The 20,497-nt window shown below is 35.5% G+C and overlaps 1 protein-coding gene across 2 annotated transcripts in view; it reads left to right on the top strand.

The window, feature by feature from the left end:
• Nucleotides 1–20,497, top strand: part of LOC106871768 (uncharacterized) — a 629,775-nt gene that overhangs the window by 212,033 nt on the left and 397,245 nt on the right. For both annotated transcript variants that reach the window (XM_052974057.1, XM_052974056.1), the window contains exons 14-17: nucleotides 9,145–9,319; nucleotides 14,959–15,071; nucleotides 16,860–16,933; nucleotides 18,271–18,455. In XM_052974057.1, the coding sequence (XP_052830017.1) occupies nucleotides 9,145–9,319; nucleotides 14,959–15,071; nucleotides 16,860–16,933; nucleotides 18,271–18,455 (547 nt within the window). The remainder of the gene's footprint in view (nucleotides 1–9,144; nucleotides 9,320–14,958; nucleotides 15,072–16,859; nucleotides 16,934–18,270; nucleotides 18,456–20,497) is intronic.

The following is a 20,497-nucleotide window of genomic DNA, read 5'->3' as shown; positions in this document are numbered from 1 at the left end:
TGCAATGGATATAACTCAACAATTGATTCTATATTAAACTTCTTTCTTCCTTTGTATAGTGCAACTATTTGATAGAGATTAAGGTTTGATGTGGTTATATAGTAGAGATCTCTTGCCAAATATAACAGGAGCCCGGTTCTGTGAGTCTTTCGTACTTTGATGACTCTGATATCCAGCTGAATTATTTATGTGAATCGAAGTAGTGGTTAAAGACAACACATGAGTTATAGATTTTTACTCAGTTTCCACCACCAGTTCTTTCAAAAATTCTGCCAATATCCTGGATACTTCACTTTTTCCCTTTCCCTAAGATAATAATGAAAATACAAACCGAGACTATCACAACACAGAGAGAAAAATACACTGAGGTTCGTGAGAAATTTGGATTAAATCACCTTATAGCAAATCACTAGTGTAAGATCCGCAGAAGGTCAATATAAATTACCAACCATATCCATGGATATTCCCTGGTTATTTTAAAACAAGAGATTGCTGGGGGTTTAAATAAATTTACGTTATGTTTCTTTTTTGAAAGAATTATTTCTGGGATTGGTGTAAAGGGAATACTGAACCTATAATCTTTGAAAACTATATTGTTTCCTATAGAACTGTCACCTCTTCATCTTAAGAGTTACTTTTTTGCATTTTTGTCCTTACGTCCTTACTTCGCAGGAAAACAAGCCTTACAAAATTGTTCATGAGAAAACACTGGTTTAACGTTCTTCACTTTTGCCTAGTATCCATGTCATAAAACTATTTCAAAGTTGTTGAAAGGATTAAAGATTTAAATAATGAAATCAAAGATATTCTATAGTATCATTATACTATGATACAACTACACTGGGATCAGTGTTACAAATCTTAATACATTTTCTATTTTAGAGAATAGTGCATATGACTAGAATTGAAATCGCAGTTCCAGTGAACAAAGTACTGTAGCTGTCACGCTGCAGTATGGATTCAAAATTTCTGCATATATGTATATATATATATATATATATATATATATATATATATACAAGGGCGTTTAAATTACGCACAAATGAAAACAACACTCGCAGCTCATTTTAACAGATATTTTACCAAAATTACATTAAAATATCTCGAAATACTAAAGAGTAAATTTATTATATAAATGAACGACTCACTGGCTTCAACCACGGCCACGAGACGACGTCAGAATCCCCTGCAATTCTTCTGAGCAGTCTTCTTGTTTAAGTTGGTGCATACTGCTATAATCCTGGCTTTCGGTTCATTTTTGGTGTTACAAGGACTTTCATTGGTCTCTTATTCAACTGTGCCCACACATAACAATATCACCAAATATTGAAGAAAACTATACAGCAGTTTTGTTCAAGTGAAAGAGCTCTATGAAATGAATTTTATGATAAAAACCATGAGTTTTAAATGATCTATGTAAAAGAGATGATTTATAATTTTACCAAAAATGTTATAGCTATATTGAAAACCATCGAGCAATACCGAAAGAAATATTAAGGCTAGACAAAAGAGGTGATAGAAAGTGACCGTGGAAAATGTCAAATGAAATTATTACATTCCCAGCATCGAAAGTTTCATTGTCACTATTCAAAATCAGGTAAGAAGTTTCGCTGAGTAGGTGCTATTGTAGGAATTTCCAAACATTTTTCAATCCAGCTATGTGGTAGACTGTCAAAAGCTTTGTTATAGTCAAACGAGGCTGTTGATAAGTTCTTGTGATTTTTTTGGCAATCTTCCAAAATCATCTTATTGATGGGTAGCTGATCTTTACAATTATAAGACCCACGTTTACATCCTTTTTGCCCATTAGAGAAGACGCCATATTCTATTTAGAAGTTATAAGTGTATTCAGTGAAGACAGATGTTTGTGTTTTATACATTGTTGTGATGCACGTTATGAGTCAAATGTGTTTTGCTTTATTTGTTTCTTCATTTTTCGGAAGCGAAAATGTAACATCATTATGTAGTCAAGAGGCTCGTTAAAGTTTTCTCAGCAGTTCATGACTGTCTAGGAAAGCGTTCAACCAGAAGTTATGAATTTTATCTTTTCCTGGGGATTTCCATTTACTTTATTTCCTCAGAGCAGACTTTAAATCCTCTTCATTGAAACCCACATACTTTTGCTCTTCTAAGGGGTCTGTAGATATTCTATCAATCCAAGGGGCCTTTTTATTGCGCAGATTGCCTTTTGCCCAAATTTTATTCAAGAATTCCTGCACTTCTTTTGATGGGACAAACTTTTCTGTAACTGATGTTTTATCTATTTTCCTGTAAAAACTGTTTCCCTTCAAGAACCTAGCACCTTTTTCATACCGTGCTATGCCAGCGGCTTTAGCAGATACCTTTTGCTTGACAGTTTCTATAATGGTATAGTGATCTAGTATGGATTTTATATTATACTTTTTCTTTAATTTTCGGATTTTTGTTAGTTTGATATTCTTGACAGATTTGAAGTTTTTAAAACATCCTGTATCAGACCTAAGTGACTGAATTTGCTGTTGGATACGCTCTTGCCAAATAGGCTCTTGTGGGAATGTTGTCGTTTTCTAATCTTTTCACCACATAGAATCATTGAGATTTTCGCGGATGCATAGTACCGGTGATTGAGATCTGTAATATCAACATCATTAGCTAAAATTATATCTTTAAATCGCAAGGTTGATTTTACCAATTACTTTCAGGATTTGGTTAGAGTCGCAAATTTTTGAGATAATGTCACGTTCATTCATACTAGTTTCAGCCATTCAATCATGATTTGAATTTTTAGATCATCTAGTTCAGTTGGGTCAATCTCTGTGTGATTTTCTTCATCTATTTGATTGTCATCTTCCTTTGTATTTAAGGCTGATTCAGGAAGTATTTCACTTTGCTTATCAGTTATATTGACTCTATTTATCATTATTTCATTTTCATGAGACCTCGGTTGGTCTGAAATTATTTCCTCAGTAGTATCTTCCTTAGCTGAAACTGCGTTCCTTTTACCCTGATTGTTTAATCTGGTCAATCTATAATTCAGTTTGTAATTTCATTTTTATAATGTTTCTCCTGACGTTGGCAAGCTTGTTACTATCTATGAAGGATATTACTTCAAGATACTTCTCTCTCCAGTTTAGGAAGCCTTGCTCAGTATTAGATTTATTTGTGGGGAAATACATGGCAGGATAGAAGGTCGTAAGAACTTCTTTATTATCTTCCCTGGACCATTTTTCATTCTTTTTCTTTTAGTTGTTTGATGACGAGCATGGATTGCCATTTGTTGGAATATTCCGGTTGTGAAGTACTTCCAGCTCCTGTGTTTCGGGAAGACTTGAATCAGTAGTTGATTTTTCTCTCCCAGTCTGGCTCCTTACTGGAATGTGCGGCCCTTGTTGCCCCAGGTGATGGGATCCGCTGTGAATTTTGTTTTGTTATCATTGAGACATGAAGATCTTGGACGTTGATATGAGGGGATGGATTTGTCTGTTTACCGTTAACTTCTTGGGCCAAAACCGACTCCGAATTCCTTGAATAAAAACGTTTCTCGTAACCTGAAGGTTTAGGTGTTTGATGACATTAGGCTAACAGAAAGGAATTCGCATTTATTTATTTATTTATTTATTCGCTGACAGATTTATCTCCGGGCATATTTTCTTTGTAGTATTTTAAAGTGTCTGTATTAGTTCGGAGAAATTGTTTAGTTATTGTTTTGTTTCGTTTGTGACATGTGCTTTCCAATGTGTGTATGTGTGTCGTGTATATTTCAGCTAATTCTGTAAACACTGGAATGTGTGTAGGCCTATGTTTATAAACCCCATGACAACGGGTTTTTCTACCAAGCTATTCGGTTGCACCGATGGTAATCGTCTCGGCTGAGATCAGCAATTAATGTATGGCAAGAGTTTGGCGTATATTTACGTCAACCACTTTAGCACAAGTACTGTTTATTTACCTAGACTATATCCCTGTGCAGGACGTTGATGCGGTATTATTCTTCAAGAAGATCATTCGACAGCACACGTGAAATCAACTTAATGTATTTACTATCACATGAATTCAAAAATATACTTTAGTGAGGTAGAATTCAAAGCAGGGTCACACACAGTGGCATATCACATTGTGAACAATGGTATCAATTTTCTTAACGTTTCCCTTTTACTTTACATGTTGAGTATCTGTTTGAAGCATTTGTCTTCTTGGCGGTGGGGGAAAACAGTCGTGGAAAATATCCATGTCCTTTCACTATGAGGTGAGGAGAGAGTTCGTCATTGGGACGTCCGCACGATCTGTACTTTGTCATCCCCCACACCGCCCACACCGCCAAGCATCAGCCAAATCAAATGTGAGTTCACGATACGCATGTCAACTATATACAAGAAAAGTTTTGGAGCATTTCACAAATTTTCTCGACCCCGCCCATCACTTCATTGTATAAACCACTATACACGGTTTCATTATGGCATTACCTTGTTTCCTAGTGTCCTTCATGTTTGCAGAATGCATTGTGGATAACATAGAAACTTTTTCCTTCTCACGCCATACCAGGGTGAGAATTACACTATCGGTGCATCAGTACGCTGTTTCTCCCTTTCGAAGTTTTATCCTGTGACGATTGGGTCGCATGTTTTTCCTGTGCGTCTTCACAGTGCCACAAGCATTAGTTCTCCTCACCTGCAGCTGTAAAAAGAGGTCTGGACTGGAAAACCAGTTGTCCATATAAATATTGTAGCCTTTGTGAAACAAGTTTTCATCCAGTGACAACACGACATTAGTTGACGCTAGAACAGGCGCTGGAAGATCGAATCTGTCCTGACCCGTGTAGATTTTGAAATTTCACTTGTACCTACAGGCTCGGCCACTTGACTGGTATACTTTATAAACCTTGACTCCAAAGCGAACACGTTTGGTTGGGTTATATTATTTGAATCGGAGCCTTCTCTTGAATTTCCACAAACTCTCCGAACAAATGTCCTATATGAGAACATACACCGTTCTGAAATTTTCAGCCGCTTCGTCAACGATAGGACATATTTTGTGCATCCTATCATCCTGGTTCTCGCTTGAAATGAAATATAGATTTAAAAGAAGTGCCAAAAATCAACCACGTAGCATCGTTTCCAGAAAGAAAGGTATCGACGTGGCTAGGTCTCGATTCCAATATGACTCCTGAGTCGGTTTTTTCACGATACCCATTAGTAGTAGCAGGGCAAGCAGAACTTTGATTTCGTCCCCTGTGGTTGGAAACCAATTACCGCCATGCCCGGATCTGATATCCTGGGGATGGCTTTCAGTATAGTCATTCGTTTCGTCGCTATATATTGGAACATTTCATCCGCCCAAAACTCGCGGAAGATTTCCAATGGCGAACTTCCATGTTCAAGGTTTACTTTTGTGCCGCGCTTACCCATGCCATAGGACGAAATTATTTCTCGATCGTCACACGATATTCTGTTCTCCAGGGCCATTCACTACTGCCCACCTGTAGCTTTGATTCACTGGAATATCATCATCGCTATTGGAATCATCTGATTCTGAACGAGGAAATTGCTCATTAACCGAGTCATAGTCCGAGCCGAAAGAAATAACTGGTGTGGTGGTGGAGTTTGGTGTAGTTTGGCGCGACGACCGTAAATTCGATGAAACAGGACGTGACGACGAAGTTGACGGAGCCGGAGTAGTAGGATGCGATGACGATGTTGCTGGAAAGGGAGTAGTAGAACGCGAGGAAGCACGAGTGGCATGAAGCGATGACGAACGCGACGAAGTTGATGACGAACGCGACGAAGCTGATGACGAAAGCAATGAAGTTGATGACGAACGTGACGAATTCAGTGTGGTGGAACGCGACCGGAAATTACGCGCAGGATCAAAAGATTCAGTTATAGCAGAATCCCTGCGAGTACTGGCAGTATGGGATGATGAACGTAGATTGGTTTAGAGTTGACTGGAAGCTATATTGCTAATGGGGTATAATCACCAGAACAACAGCTTATATAAAAATAAAGCCTACTTCCGAGTTGTAAGTGTTTACATGAAACACGTAACCAGCCTATCGAGCTGTAAATATTTACACGAAACATCTAGTCAGCCTAGGCAGGTGGACTGGTACTGACAGGTTCTAAGTCAGGCGGCGTACAATTATTTCGACCCATTTAAAGCATGTACATTGCGTGCGTAAATATACATCAACCGTTTTAAAAGGTTTAATATGGGATCTTTTTGGTTTGACGGGCAACACTTGTTTTCTTAACGAAACACTTTCAAACTTGGGACGCTGGTAGAATGTGTCATATAAAACATCTTTTTCTATTAGCCTTCTTAACAAAAATTACTTCTTAATAAGTTATTTCATGTTAAAGTTGTCGTATTTCTGTAATTTCAACCAATCACTGACGTCTATTCAGCTGAATACAGTTACTGCTATTTTTATAAACAATAATTTTTACCGGTGTTAAGAGTGTTATTCCCTGTTTAATTATATCATTATTCCCTAGTAAGGGTTTAGGTTTTAGGGTTAGGTTTCGGGTTTTAGAGTTAGGGTTAGGGTTTTAGGATTAGGGTTGGGGTTAGGGTTAGGGTTAGGGTTAGGGTTAGGGTTTGGGTTATGAGTTATAGGGATTTAGGGTTAGGGTTAAGGTTATGGCAAAAATAATCATAACCCTAACCGTAATCCTAAAGCTAACCCTAACTCTAAAACCCGAACCCTAACCCTAAAACCCTAAAGCTACAACCAGTACAAACGCACGAACGATGTCATAAATAACAGTGACAAACGAAATATATACCGCTGATAGTTGTTGTTGACAACGGATAGTTTTTGTTTACAAACAATGGCACTAATTTTACTCAAGGGGAAAAGATCCCCAGACACCGTTGTTTACATTCCACGGCGTAATTGTTTTCACCTCAATAGACGTCAGTGATTGGTTGAAATTACCGAAATACGACAATTTTTTTACATGAAATAACTTCGAATACAAATTTTTTTATCTGTTCTATAACATAAAATATACAAGTATTCGAAGTTTGAAAGTGTTTCGGTACCAAAAACACTACGTAAAACATAAATGAAAAATGTTGCCCATCAAACCAAAAAGATCCTTAATATGTATACATGATTTTATTGGCATTCGAGTGTATGCGTAATTTACATACTCGCTGTTTTGTTCCATTCTATAGTTTGTAGAGTTTCCGATGTTGATGTTGCATGAATCTTTCGCGCATGTTTCACTGAGACATAGTTCATGGGGGGAAACTGTGCTTTCTATGGCAGTAAAATTTCGTTTCTTTTGGTTACGTTCGTTAAAAGGCCACTTCCGTCCAGTCTTCCATAAATTCATTTTTCCCATTGCACCGACTTTGTTAGATTAGATTTGTTTTGCATAGAGAGCCCAGTGTATCACTTCCATGTTGTTATTCAGCGCAGAGCTCTCTGTTATTCAGCGCGGAGTTCTCTGTATTTGAGTGCGGAACTCTCTGTTATTCGGATTATTATTATCATTGCATTACTTCTCAGAATGTTAAGTCTCGTTTGTTCTGGTAGATTCTACGAGAGCAGACAGCAGCCTGCTGTCAGAGGTCCCACAAAATCTCTTTCTGCACATTATAAGATACTTGGTTGTTAATTATCGTGGGAAACATTCAACATACAAGTACCAATCTCAAAATCCTACCTGTCCCCATCAGATCAGTTTTTTGGCCTTGCTCTGCTCTAATCTAAATTCCGATTTCTTTGAAATATTTTTCGAACTTGGTTGTTAGTGCTCCGAGTGCCCTTAAAACTATTGGAATGACAGACCCTCTCCTCATTCATGCAATTTTATCTTTTAGGAGTTTGTACTTTTCAATCTTTTCTAGTTTTTTGTCACTTATGCATGAATCTTAAGGTATTGCAATATCTATGATCTTGGTTTCCTTTTTCCCTTTATCTACCACAACAATATCTGGTCTCCGAACCTCGATTGGGGAGTCGCACTGGATTGTAAAATCTCACAATAACTTTTGCACCTTGTTTTCGGTGACTTCTTCTGGTTCATATTCGTACCATTTCCGTGTTCTGTTCAGGTCGCACTTTTCCCATAACCTCCAGTACACAAACTTAGTCACGTTGTCGTGCTTCCTTTTGTAGTGCTTTTGAGACAGCTTGCTACACTCACTCACGATATGTGAAATTGTTTCGGTTTCGCTTGCACACATCCTAAAAAGAGGCGGTTCACCGTTCTTATCTATTTGGAATTTGGTGTAATCAGTTCTCAGAGTTTTCCTGGGTGCTACATGCCAATGTCTCAGTGCATCCTTTCAGATCACTTTTTCCTAACTATCTGTAAGTGTTGATCTTGTCTTTCCCTTCGATTTCTCTGAGGTATTGCCCATGCAACGGTTTCCTTTTCCAGTTGTGTACTCTTTCTTCATTTTGTTTTTTAGATGTTTGCGGGTGCCCTCCTGATACAGGAGAACCTATAAGCATAATCTAGAAACCGCACTGTCCTCAATTTCCCTGAACACCAAGAGCAAGTGCCCACTCCGACTTACAGGTCTACACTGAGAGAGGTACCATCCACTCCTGCCATTTTCGCAACTTTCGCCCACCTTTCAATACTCAAGGACAGCACTTCCCTCTTCACTTGCAATTTCATTTTTCAAGTGTAAACTGATTCCTTTCATAGAGCTGTTTTTTTTTCTGTAGCCTGGGGAGAATTTATGCTGGTCCATATTTATTGACTAAGTGATGTTTAGTTCTTCTGCTTTTGTTATTTCTTCAATTGCTTCATCTCCCTCCTCGGTTTTAGCTGGTGCATGTTATTTTGTTTGTTGTTGTTTTATGCTTCAGTATTCGCATGTCTACGTTTGTTGTTTATGTGCATGTGAGTGTATACAGTGTCATTATGCATCTGTAGAGCAATTCATTGGTGTTCTTTTTTTAATGTCTGTAAACATTAAAATCTCCCTAACAAACACATTCAGTACAACACAATCCATATTCTGATGCTTTCCCTATTTCCAAAGCTATCTCTGTCTTTCTCTTTTTCCCACTTTTCCCCGCTCTTTGTTACTCCCCCCATCTCTTTCAGCTGTATATTTTTCTGTATCAGAAGAAACAAAACAAATATTTTTATGTGACAATGGTTTTTATATGTATAACAATTAAAATATTGATTTGATTTCTAGGGATCATGGCCTGCAGAATATTCCGTACCAGTTGGTTCTAACAAGGGAAAGTATGCCTTGGATCCTAATCATTCACATTTTATCCTTGTTGATGATGGTACCAAAGACACTTTTGAAGAAATAATTAAATTCAGAAAAGAGTTAGAATATTCTATTTCACAAGAGAAAATCCCGAGTAAGTTGTTATTACTGAGAAATCTAAACATATCATACAGAGCAGAGATGAAATATTATTGAGAATTCCTTGTTAAATTGACACATACATCATATCAAATGTCTCCCTTTAATATAGAAGTTCATACTGGAAGTTCATACTGGAAGTTCATACTGGAAGTTCATATCTTTTATGTATCTGAAGAAACTTGTGCTTAGGAAGACTAAATCGAAGGACTACATGAGTATTTTGCTGGTGTAGAATTTTATATAAATAGTTTATTTAATGATCTGCATAGCTGCTGGTTTTCTGGTCAACTGCTTAAATCCTATGACAATTTCTTTTATAGGTTTTAGTTGAATTGTTGTTGATATTTAACACCTAAACAATTCTATTTTCAATGGCATCCAATCCACATTTACTCAATGATATTTTTCTTCCAGTGTTGATCGGTTCAGTGGTGTCACGGCTTTGCTAATGAGGTCACAATGAGTTTGGAACATGTCTGGATTTTCTCTATGAAGTTTCGTTCTCTTCATTGTTCTTATCATTATGTTTTCTCCAAATGCTTTCTTCATTTTTGTACATATTGTGTTTAACTTAGTGTAGGATGCTATTGTCACATTTGGGCTGATGTCCCAGTTGCTATTCTTCCTCTCCTTGATCGACTTTAAAGCATTGTTTCTGACATTATTGGCCCTGTTTTGGTAGCTAAACTTCAACCCCACTTTTATCATTGTGACATGGCTTCCTTTTCTCTTTTCTATAAATACTCTCATTGTCATTTTTCTCCCTAACTTTCCCCGCTTGTCCCTTCTCTTAATGTCGCTAATTTAGTCATTCATCTATTTGCTACTTCTCTTCATTTCCCTGTTCTTATTCCCTCCAGTTAGAAATCTTTTTTAATCTTATAGTGTTTCCCACCTGTTTTTTCTTCTTTTTCAGATAACTATAATTTTCCTTTTTAAATTTTGGATTGACTGTTTTGTTTTATTTTTATTACAGTTTCTCATTTAGATGAGACAGTTGATCTCCCAAAAGATTAGCTCTCATGTTTCTAAACAGTTTAAAGATTTTAATTTTGTTTTAAAGTGATACCAAATTACGGCAAGCATAGATTCCATTGATTCTTCTTCCTTTTGGGATCACTGGTTGGGTCTGATGGAAGCCACATGGTAACAACACAGCTACTCTGCCTTTTTTTTAGATATATTGTCATATTATCCTTCATTGATTTACTCAGAGCCTCTAGAATTCACTTGTTTTTCATTAAACATTAATCCATGGCAATCATTTGATATCTCTAAAGGACTTATCAGATTTTGAAATTCATGGTAATATGGCACACAAGTGCATCAAGTATAAGAAGAGTTTGAAAATAGAATTTGCTGTATAGCTCCCATGCAGGGTATGGAAGCAACAACAGATAAAAGAAATCCAGCTGCAATTGCTATAGCATTATGTTGATAATAAGTGTATGCTGTAGTGGAGGTCTTGTGTGGTCCAGTAACTCTGAGTGCAATCTATTAGTCTTGTAGGGCCACTCATGCTGATAAGTCAAAGAAGTGGATCCAGACAGAACATAGTGACAAAACAAGTAGATGTAGACAATAACAATATTATATTTCTATAGTGTCTGAACAGGTTGAGGTAGGTAATGTCAAATGGACTGTCTAAGATGGTGTCATTCAGAAGTATAAATGAGTTAGTGGCTATGTACCATTTCCCTCAGCTGATACTGTCCATCTGATTCTACATGTTCTGTAGAGGATGTTCCTGAAGCCATAATGCGTGGGTCACTCCTGAGTAAGTTAGGATCCATGGAACAAATTCTTTTTGCTAATATACTGACATACTTTGGCAAGCAATAGACTGAAACAAGAATGTCTTTAAAGATCTGCCATTAAATTCCAGGAAGCCAGTTCCAGATTCTTGCAATTGAACCTTGTCAAAACTAGCAAAAATCACTGCCCTTTGGTCTGCAGTGTGTCTAAAGTCATTGATTTCTGCTATTAATATGTCAATATTATATTTTTGTTTCTGGAAGCTTTACTGGTCAAATAACTTTTGTACCGTTTCCTTCATGCAGTTTTATAAAACAATAGACATTCTAATAATTTGGCTTCCAATTCCTTCTCATTGAAAGTTAGTACCACAAATCAGACACCAATCAGGCACACTTGGTACTATTTCATTTGTCACTAACTAGGGAAGTATTTCAACAAATTAATATTACAGAGGTGGAACTTTACAAATTTCCACTCTAGTCATTTTCAATTCATTAACTTTTCTCAGTACTCAATGAAAATAATTACGTCTAGAATATTCTACTGATAACGAGTTTTTGGTGCATTTTCATGGCCACTCATTATTAATGATAGAAGCCCAATTAGTAAATTAATCATAAAAGAAAGACTACATTTGATAAATGACCATAATTTAAAATTTGCCTAATTTCAGTTCGTTAAATAAATTTCAATCACCTGATATATCAGTATTAGAGGTTGATGCACATAGCAACGTATTCAGCAGAATCTCTACATTAATCGAGTCTTAAGCTAAATTGTTACTTTGCTATTTAGCTTTTAGAAAAAGAGAGATAAAGTAAAGGTAAGAGAGAAGTGAAAGAAGTATTGATAATATTAGATTGGCAGAGGAAAAGAAAGAATGAGAAAGAAAAGGAAAGGAAATGATGAAAGTAGAAAAGCTTTTAATGAGATGAAGGAAGAATCAGAACAGTAAATGGGAGCATTGTGTTGGCAGCAGAGATCAGGCAATAGTTATATATAAAAGAAAGAGATGTAAATGATAGAAACACACTAACTTCTCAAATATATGATAAATATATATTCGTTGTAGTTTATATACTTTCTATAAAGATGAAGCAATTAATTCATGACATTTGTTGATTGCTTAGATAGATGTGACTAATGTTCAGGTTGATCAGCTACAAGTTATAGCCAGTTTGAATAAGTGTTACAAGAGTAATGGGTATGAATATAATTTTGAAGGATTAGCATCTTGAGGAGGAAGTATTTGGAAAAGTGGTTAGTTTGGGAAATGAGTGGGAACACATAGACTTGTGAATGAGAGTAATAATGACCATTATATTATCAGCAAATGTATAAGAGTCAGGGGACAGAGCTTTTGCAGATAGAAATTGGAGGGTATTGTAAAATGAGTCTTGACCAATCAGCTGACTGGTGTTCATTTTCGTGCAATATAGATTATTCCTGATGTTTAAGTGCAGCCTCTTTCCTGTTGTGGGGACCATATTAATTGAGGGTCTTACAATGAAGAACTTTGCAGAGCTGAAGTATGATCTGATTCTTAAAAGTAAGACAACACTTTGAGACACTTGTTTGATATATTATAGATTTGAAATTGCCATGTGAGATCGTCGGTACTTGAGAGGCCTAGCATTTGTGGTGTCCTTAAGGATTTAGCTGTACGCAGTTTAGGACTAGCAAGAGCGAGTGGTGGGAGAATGTTTCTTTGTTATGAGCATTAGGCTGTTCTTATAAATAAACAAGATTATAGAGGTTATGTAGAAGTTATATAAAACATCTGTGTTACTAACACCTGTGTGTGGAAGTTAAAAAGCAGTGAAGAATGGTATCACCTGAGTATTAAGCATTTCTGTCTTTTCTGTTTTAACATATCTGTACATTTCTATATTTATTACAGTTATGTATGTCTATTGTGTCTGTAATATTTGGCAGATGGATTTAACATTTAACTATATATATTTTATTGTGTCTGGGGAGAGTCATTCTCTTTTAACACCTTATTAATTTAACTCACTCACCAGTCCGATTTCCACTCATTTATTTATTTATGCTAAAATTTTTGTTGTGCCTTTTCAATAATCGGAGAGTCAATGACTATTGAAAAGATTGCAAGACACAATGAAAATTTAAGTAAAACTAAATAAATAAATGAATGGAAATTGGACCGGTGAATGTGTAAAATTAACAAGACACTAAAAGAGAATGAATCTTTCCAGACACAATAAAATATGCTTCAACACATGAATTCACATAAAGTATCTTGCAAAAAACATACAAAAAACGAAATATATATACTTTGTATTAGTGAAAGAGTATTAGCTTTGTGTAGTAATATTTTTATAAAAGATGAGGTAGTTGTTGATTATGTAATATATAAAACAAATGAAATTAATTCCTAAGGAAATTAATGTTAATTAACATGTGTATGTCTTTGCAAAAATATATACATATCAAGGTGGACAGAACCTGATAACAAGAAATACCTAGGAAGTCCTGGGACAAAGTGAGGAAAAATTACCCTCACATTTTGTGCTTTACAGATGAGCTGACAAAGAACTGAGATGATTGATGATTTGGGCTTCAGAAGTCATGTCCATCTAAGTAAAATTGAGGCCCTAAAGTCATATTGCCTGTGTCTGTACTCCTGCATACAATCCATGTCTCCGATGAATCTCGCTCCAAAAACATATTGCTTTATGCCCCTCCCTCCACCCATGTTCACTTCTCACTGCAATCCGCTCCCCTCCATCTCACCTTTCACACTCTCATGAACTTTACAACTCACTAACCTTATCCAATCCTCTGTACTACTTACCATATGCACACCTTTCTCTTTGAGGGAATGCCCCAACACATCTTCATCACCCTCTTCTCTTTCTCTTCTTCTCTCTGTTTCCACCTGGGGCAGCAATGTATCTTCTCTACTGCAACATACCTGTTTCTGTCCCCTTAATCGCACTCTAACTTCTCATCAACTGGCACAAAGTCACATCCTTCAATACTAATTTCTCCTTCAGTTAAGAGGTCTTCATTCGCAAGTTACTTGGTCACCCCAATGATGTTGGTGCTACATACAAAGCACCCAGTAAACTCTGTAAAGTGGTTGGTGTTAAGAAGAGCTCCAGCTGTAACCATGTTAAAAGAAATAGTTGAGCTTGGCATGGTCTTCTGGCTTACCATCTCAAACCAACCAGCCCATGCCAATATGGAGGGAAGATGTTAAATGATGATGATGATGATGATGTTTTTGTAGTTGATGAAGATGATGATGATGATATTGATGCATGTTTCTAAAAACACAAAGCACTTAACTTATGCTAAACTTTATACTCCAGACAAGTCGTGTTTTATACAAAAGTCAAATATATTCTAGGCTTAAGTGCAGTTATATTTTATATTTGAATCAGTTTTATTTTAGAACTTATACAATTTTTTTTACCTTAATCAGGTATGTTTTGTACCTTAATCAGGTATGCTTTTTTTTATATCCTTGTATTGGATATTTAATATAACAAAGCAGTGGGGAAGAAAGTATATACCCGATGCACATCTATTACTATTACAAGAGATCCAATGTTCAATATTAGAACTAAGTTCACAGTGAATTGCCTATGTCTCACAGTTCTTTGTTTTATAACAATGAGACAGTCCACGTTTAGTTACTTGGGCATGGTCGGTATCTTTCCCCGATGACTTTACAGCTTGATCAAATTATTCTTCATACTTTAAAAGGTATAGATTTTAAATTAAATCTGGTATATTTTCCATACTTTAATTAGGTGTTTGTTGCATCTTAGTCAGGTATATTTTATAAGTTAATCAAATATATTTTGTATCTTAAATATCATATATTTTCTCTCGCAATTTTAGAGCAAGAAAATGTCAAAATTCCAGCTGTTGTAGTAATGGTTGGAGGTGGACATGAAACTCTGAAGTCAGTTTTGGATTCAATATCATACAAGATCCCAGTTGTAATAGTAAAGGTCAGTAAACAGACTATTCTATGAAAAGGGTTACTGGAAGTTCATATCTTTTATGTATCTGAAGAAACTTGTGCTTAGGAAGACTAAATCGAAGGACTACATGAGTATTTTGCTGGTGTAGAATTTTATATAAATAGTTTATTTAATGATCTGCATGGCTGCTGGTTTTCTGGTCAACTGCTTAAATCCTATGACAATTTCTATTGGGTGAATGGTTTCATATGTATTTAATCAGAAGTATTTTATAACCAATATTCTTTTAAAATATTTGTCTCTAAATTGAACCAAGAAGAGAAATATTCTTGATATTAACAACTTAATAGAAAATGCTGTCACAGACACTGTGGCTCCAACATGTTGAAAGACATGAGATAATCAGAGAACTCCAATACATTCTGTTTTGAATAAGACAGAGGACTTGTTCTTCCTACTAAATATTATCAACAATACCTTCACTACATTTACAACACATCCTAAAAGAAGGCAAGATTTTAGCTGAAAAAACTATAGAGTGTGAATGGCCCCATATTTGACCAGCACAAAGATCCAACTTGCATCACACCAGTTCTGACTAGACCCCTAATTACATAACTATCAATTTCAACAATCAACAAAGAGCATTTTAGCCACCATGGACAGACAACAGACTGTACAGGCAGCACTCAGAAGTAAGCAGGTGGTAGCAAAACTAACAGCAGACCAAAGGGCTGCCAAAACACTAAAGCAATGGACATTAGCAGCAGCAACACACTATGATCAGCTAAGATTAAGAAGTTTACAACTGTGACTATAATCATACCTATTGCATGAATAATAAGCTTTGGGTTAACATATTTGTATACGATAAAAGTAATATATCTTATTAAAATCCCAAACAGATTTAAATATTCTTTATCATAACCAAATTAATAGTTACCTGAGGCTGTAAGAAATAGCAGCTAAATCTTCATCAAATTGCACCTTATTGTCTTAAAATGCAAGGACATATTTGATGCTACAGTTATAGTTCTCAATATCTTACAGAATATCTTAAAGCACTGTGATTGTCACACAAAAAGTAAGGTGACTATTAAACTCTGCTGGAACCCAGAAATAAAACAATGGAAGAAATGCAACCTATCCAAACTGATACATTGCCACCCATATTAAAAAGCTTTGCATGTCTGATTCTACATTACAGTCCTTAGATGGGAAGAATATGGTATATCTACAGATCAGATCCTGTCATTTCACTAACAACATCCATACTATAGCTACACAACAACAATAGCAACAAGTGAAACAGCCACAAACTCATGATACTTTATAGATTGCAACGAAGGTAAGAGCAACACAGGAGGAGTTTACAAAAGCATATTTGGATTGACATTTGATGTTAAGTGGAGACTTTTGCTTCTTTGATTGAAATGAATAAAGAGAGAAAACGATGGATAGGTGGACAGAAGGAAAGAGAGAGAGAGAGAAAAGATGGTAAAATGGTTAACATCCAGGGGTTATGAGTTCAAACCCATTATTGAAGTTTGTTATGTTTCTATGTAGATAGCTATATTTTGTATGGTCACAAGTCAGCCATAAGAAATTGGTTCCAGAACAATTCTATTTAGTCGCATACAAGAACAACAATTGACTCAATCTACTTTGCCCTTGTCTCCACAATAGGGAGACATCTTTATTGGATTGCATGTGTATTTTAAAGGAATTTTCAAAATATTTGTTCATTCTTAGATTACTTCTTATTTGCAGATTAAGTTTTAATTAGTTCTTTAAAATTTTCCTTTTTATTATCAGGGATGTGGTCGAGCAGCAGACTTTATGGCATTTGCTAACCAAACGAAATTTGAATATGTAGACGAAGATGATGGGTCTGTTATTTATTTGATAATATGATTGTTTTATTATTGTATTTGTTGTCATTTCCGTTTCTGTTGTTATTAGATATGTTGTTTAGCACCTTTTAATCCCGATAAAACAGGTCTATCAACATAAGTTTTTTAGCCTTTATTTTCCTGTGTTTAAGTTATTTATAATAAGACTTTACTATTCCACTGTGCCTGTCTATATTTAAGCTGAAAGGGTATGATTGGGGAGAGACTTAGGTCATATTTTTAACAGACACATCGACAAGTTAAATTACTCCTTCATTGGCATACAACTCACCTATTACTAAAGTTGATAGTTTGATTTTAGAGCTGGTATTCATAGCTTTGTAGATATTCATACCTTTGATTGGAACTTATCAGATTTCTTTAACTAAAGACACAAAGTTTGGCAGTATGACATAGCACTGCTAATAATCATAATATTGATTTCTTATGTTGACCCAAGGCTCCATATTTACTGAGGAAGGATAGTGGATCCAGTTGAGGATATGCTTGGAGCTGTTTGGATTCATCTGTTTCTTTTTCCATCCAGTTTAAGGTATCAGATCAAATAATAAATATCACAACTAACTCTTATGAAATAACACTGAAATTTATTGATAGAAATGTTTAGTATGAATTAATCTAGCATAGATTTAACCAAACTTAATTCATTTCATCATTAAACACTGAAGTACCTGGTGGGGGTTCAACAAGACCACTTAGTCCTTCACCACCTTTAACAGAATCCATAACATTGCAAGCATTCAGACCAGGTCATTGGTGTGAGGATAACTTGATGCTGTGATTTACAATACTTTCATTGTATAGTGTCTGTTTGCTAGTGAACAGATATGGAAGTAGTTCTCCAAAAGAGGCCTACCACTATATATGACAAAGGTACTGTGGATAACATCTCTAGACACAACCCCGTTTCTTGTTATGTCTTCCACATTATCACTTCCAGGTTAACTATTTACAAGATTGAAAACTTGATTTGCAGTAGACCATGAGTTGTGGTTTATTCATGTCTTTCCTTCATCAACCATAGATGTCCTGTAAAGATTATGGATGGTACCCTTCCTACTTTAATTAAACTCTGTTCCATGAAGCATGAGATCCCTCAGCCAACACTATTTGTTATCTGTGTCACTAAAAGTGTAGCCTGGTTAACATTATTTCTCATTAGGGCATCAGAGTAGCAGTCTCGTTAACATATCTTGTTTGTGACATCAGTAGAGACCTTATGTTATTCTTTGTATCTGACTTTCTTTTGGTCATTATTAAAAGTTTTATGTATTATTTTCTGAAATAACTTTTCTTTCTACATCAATTATAAGGAAACTGAAAGCTGATATCAGAGAGAAAATTACTAAAGAATTTGGAAAGGAATGTGAAAAAAATGTGATAGATAACATGGTTGACTATGTGTTGGAGTCCCTAAAACGACCAAACTTGATAAGTGTTTATGATACAGATTCAGCTGAAGACTTTGATATAGCAATTTTCAAAGCTGTGTTCAAAGGTAAGAAATATTTTTAAAATTATATTTTCAGTTTTTTGATATTTTCCAATCAGTTTGACTTTCATTACATATGATTATAATTTAAATTAGTTATTACTAATTAGATTAATTATTACACTAACCAAAACGTTGAGTGAGTTGTGTTTAGAATGAAACATTAAAAAACTAATTTAGGATTAAATATATAGGGAAAGAATAATAATATTAGTTAATGACTAATGTTGTTATTTTTATATTTTCCTGCAAGTTGTGGGAGGTTAATCCTGGACATGTTGAAGCATAATTGTGCTTCCTCAATAAGAGATCAGGTCGTTGTATCAATAGAGTCTCTGGAGACGTTTCTGGAATGTCAGTGAACAACAGGTTGTCATTAGTATTATACTTTGTGATAAATAAATTTAACTCACAAATTCTCTATGTCTACATTACTGTAAACAGATAATAAATAATAAAGTATTACCCTCTCTTCAAAGGAGTTTGTCTTGCATGTTGGTGACCACACCAGTGCTTTGATCCAATTTATAAAGTGGCTGGCTTTAGAAGGGTATCCTGCCGTAAAATCCATGTCAAAGCAGACTTCACCGGTGCTGGCACCACAAAACAGCACCCATTTCATTCCATAAAGCTGTTGGTATTAGTAACAGCACCCACCCATAAAAACCATGCCAAAGCAGTTATTGCTGTTGCTGGTGCCTCATAAAAGGCACCCTGTAACTCTATAAAGTGTTCGGCTTTAGGAAGGGCACCAGGAAGGATATCCACCTCTAGAACCCATGCCAAAGGATACACTTGAGATTGGTGCAGGGCTCTGACTTGCCAGCTTCTGTCAAACATCCAACCCATGCCAGCATGGATCATGGATGCTAAATAATGATGATGCAGGAATTTATATGAAATAATTATGAATTAATTAGCTGCTAAGATTTTCAACATATAATCAGTGCAGGCTTGGGTGTATGGTAAGAAGCCTGCTTCTCAACCACATGGTTCCAGGTTCAGTCCTACTTCATGGCACCTTGGGAAAGTGTCTTCTACTGTAGCCTTGGGCTGACTAAGTTCTTGTAGTAGATTTGGTACATGGAAGTTGTTGAAAGAAATCTCTTATATATATATATATATATATGTGTGTGTGTGTGTGTGTGTGTGTGTGTAAGCATATGTGTCTGTGTGTGTCTATGTTTGTTTCCTTGTGTACTCTCTTCTGGTAATTTGTTTCATTTCTACATTTTTGTGCCATCTACTTCCAGTGTTCCCTAGTACTTATACCACTGTCTTTTCTCAAACTCTCTCAATGTTTTCCCGTTTGGCATTTCACTTCCCTGGATTCTTTCAACCCTTCTTTGTTTCATTTTCAATATAGTGCACTTTTCTATTGCTAATTCCGTACATGTGTCATTTGAGAAAATGCGATTTGTATGTACAAGACTTTCAAGGTGTTTCTCATTTTTGGCATAAACCTTTATATCATCCATGAAAAGGAGATTTATTTATCTCACCATTTCCTTTTTCCAAATAGTAAGCAATTTTAACTTTTCATCGTATCATAGTGAGCGGTGTCATAGTCAATACGAATAGCAATGGAGATGAGCTATCATCTTGGTGTTCACTCGATCTCCAGAAGTTCATTTCAAAAGGCACTTAAATTTAATGAAGAATATTTTATCATAACAAACTCTGATATAGATATAATTAAGAATGCAAGGAAGTCATTACTTCTTCATGATAATTCCTATTGGGTAAAAAAAGAATGAGGATGAGTTATTTGATGTAGCAAAGGACAGCTATGATGAAGCAGAAGTAGCTGACCTTGTAGGCCGCTATATCCTCGACATTTTCAGAAATGAAAATATGAAAAGAAGCCATCTTTTTTTTTATAAACATATGCATAGATACATATACATACACACACACACACACACACACACACACACACACACAATACATATATATATATATATATATATATATATATACATATATATATATATATATATATACACACACATATATATATATGCATACATACATAGACACACACTTGT

The sequence above is a fragment of the Octopus bimaculoides genome, chromosome 17 (genome assembly GCF_001194135.2).
Source record: "Octopus bimaculoides isolate UCB-OBI-ISO-001 chromosome 17, ASM119413v2, whole genome shotgun sequence".
In the NCBI taxonomy this organism is placed as follows: Eukaryota; Metazoa; Mollusca; class Cephalopoda; order Octopoda; family Octopodidae; genus Octopus; species Octopus bimaculoides.
The sequence above is the reverse complement of the archived record's forward strand: the minus strand, read 5'-3'. Positions and strand labels throughout refer to the sequence as shown.